This window comes from Parus major, unplaced genomic scaffold, assembly GCF_001522545.3.
Source record: "Parus major isolate Abel unplaced genomic scaffold, Parus_major1.1 Scaffold485, whole genome shotgun sequence".
NCBI lineage: Eukaryota > Metazoa > Chordata > Aves > Passeriformes > Paridae > Parus > Parus major.
Genome location: NW_015379377.1, coordinates 40,983 through 41,975, shown reverse-complemented (window position 1 = coordinate 41,975; position 993 = coordinate 40,983). Strand labels below are relative to the sequence as shown.

General features: G+C 55.0%; 1 protein-coding gene across 1 annotated transcript in view; it reads left to right on the top strand.

The window, feature by feature from the left end:
- Window positions 1–368: 368 nt before the first annotated feature.
- The window catches only part of PPP6R2 (protein phosphatase 6 regulatory subunit 2), a gene marked incomplete at its 3' end in the record, with an annotated part of 41,604 nt that continues 40,979 nt past the window's right edge, over window positions 369–993 (top strand). Inside the window, exon 1 of the mRNA XM_033511699.1 lies at window positions 369–652. Within this exon, the coding sequence (XP_033367590.1) occupies window positions 426–652 (227 nt within the window). The remainder of the gene's footprint in view (window positions 653–993) is intronic.

The following is a 993-nucleotide window of genomic DNA, read 5'->3' as shown; positions in this document are numbered from 1 at the left end:
TTGTGGCTCTGCACAAGTCCCTGGCAGGAGGGGACAGCCGGGGGGTCGGGCTGTGCTGCCAGAACAGGGACAGGAGGAGAGGGAACGGCCTCAGGATGGGCCAGGACAGGCTCAGGGTGGGCCAGGACAGGCTCAGGGTGGGCCAGGACAGGCTCAGGTGGATTTTTGGGAGATTCCTTCCCCAGGAGGGTTGGAAAGCACTGGATGGGCTGCTCAGGGCAGGGGTGGAGGCTCCATCTCTGGGAGTGTTCAGAAAATGTGTGGACGTGGCACTTGAGGCCACGGGGTGGGAGTGGATGGGGTGGATGGTGGGACTGGGTGGTCTCAGAGCTCTTCCCCAGCCTCAGGGGTTCCATGATAAGCCATGGCAGGTGTGGAGCAGTAACCAGTGCTTTCCCACCCCCAGCCAGTCGTGTCCCATCACCATGTTCTGGAAGTTTGATTTGAACACAACGTCACACGTGGACAAGCTGCTGGACAAGGAGGATGTGACCCTGGAGGAGCTGATGGACGAGGATGACGTCCTGCAGGAATGCAAGGCGCAGAACCGGCGGCTGCTGGACTTCCTGTGCCAGCAGCACTGCATGGAGCAGCTGGTCACCCTCATCACCCACGAGCCCCCCGTGGACATGGACGAGAAGGTCCGATTCAAGTAGGTATTGGATCCCTGCTGGCCCGGGATGTCCCAGCAGGGATCCCGGGGGGGACACAGAGGTTCCACCTGGCTGCTGTCCCCACTGCCACCTCCTGGGGGGACAGGCTTGCAGCTCTGGGGGTGTTCCAGCCTTTGGGGTTTGCAGGGAATTTGTCAGGATTTGGTGCTTTGGTTTTGATGGTTTGACATTGAGTTGGTCTCCAAAAAAAAAATAATTCTATTTCAAATAATGTCTGCAAAAAAACATAAATAATATCTCAGATATTCAGATCTCAAATAATGTCTGCAAAAAATAAAAAATCCTATTTCAAATAATGTCTGCAAAAAAACATAATTCA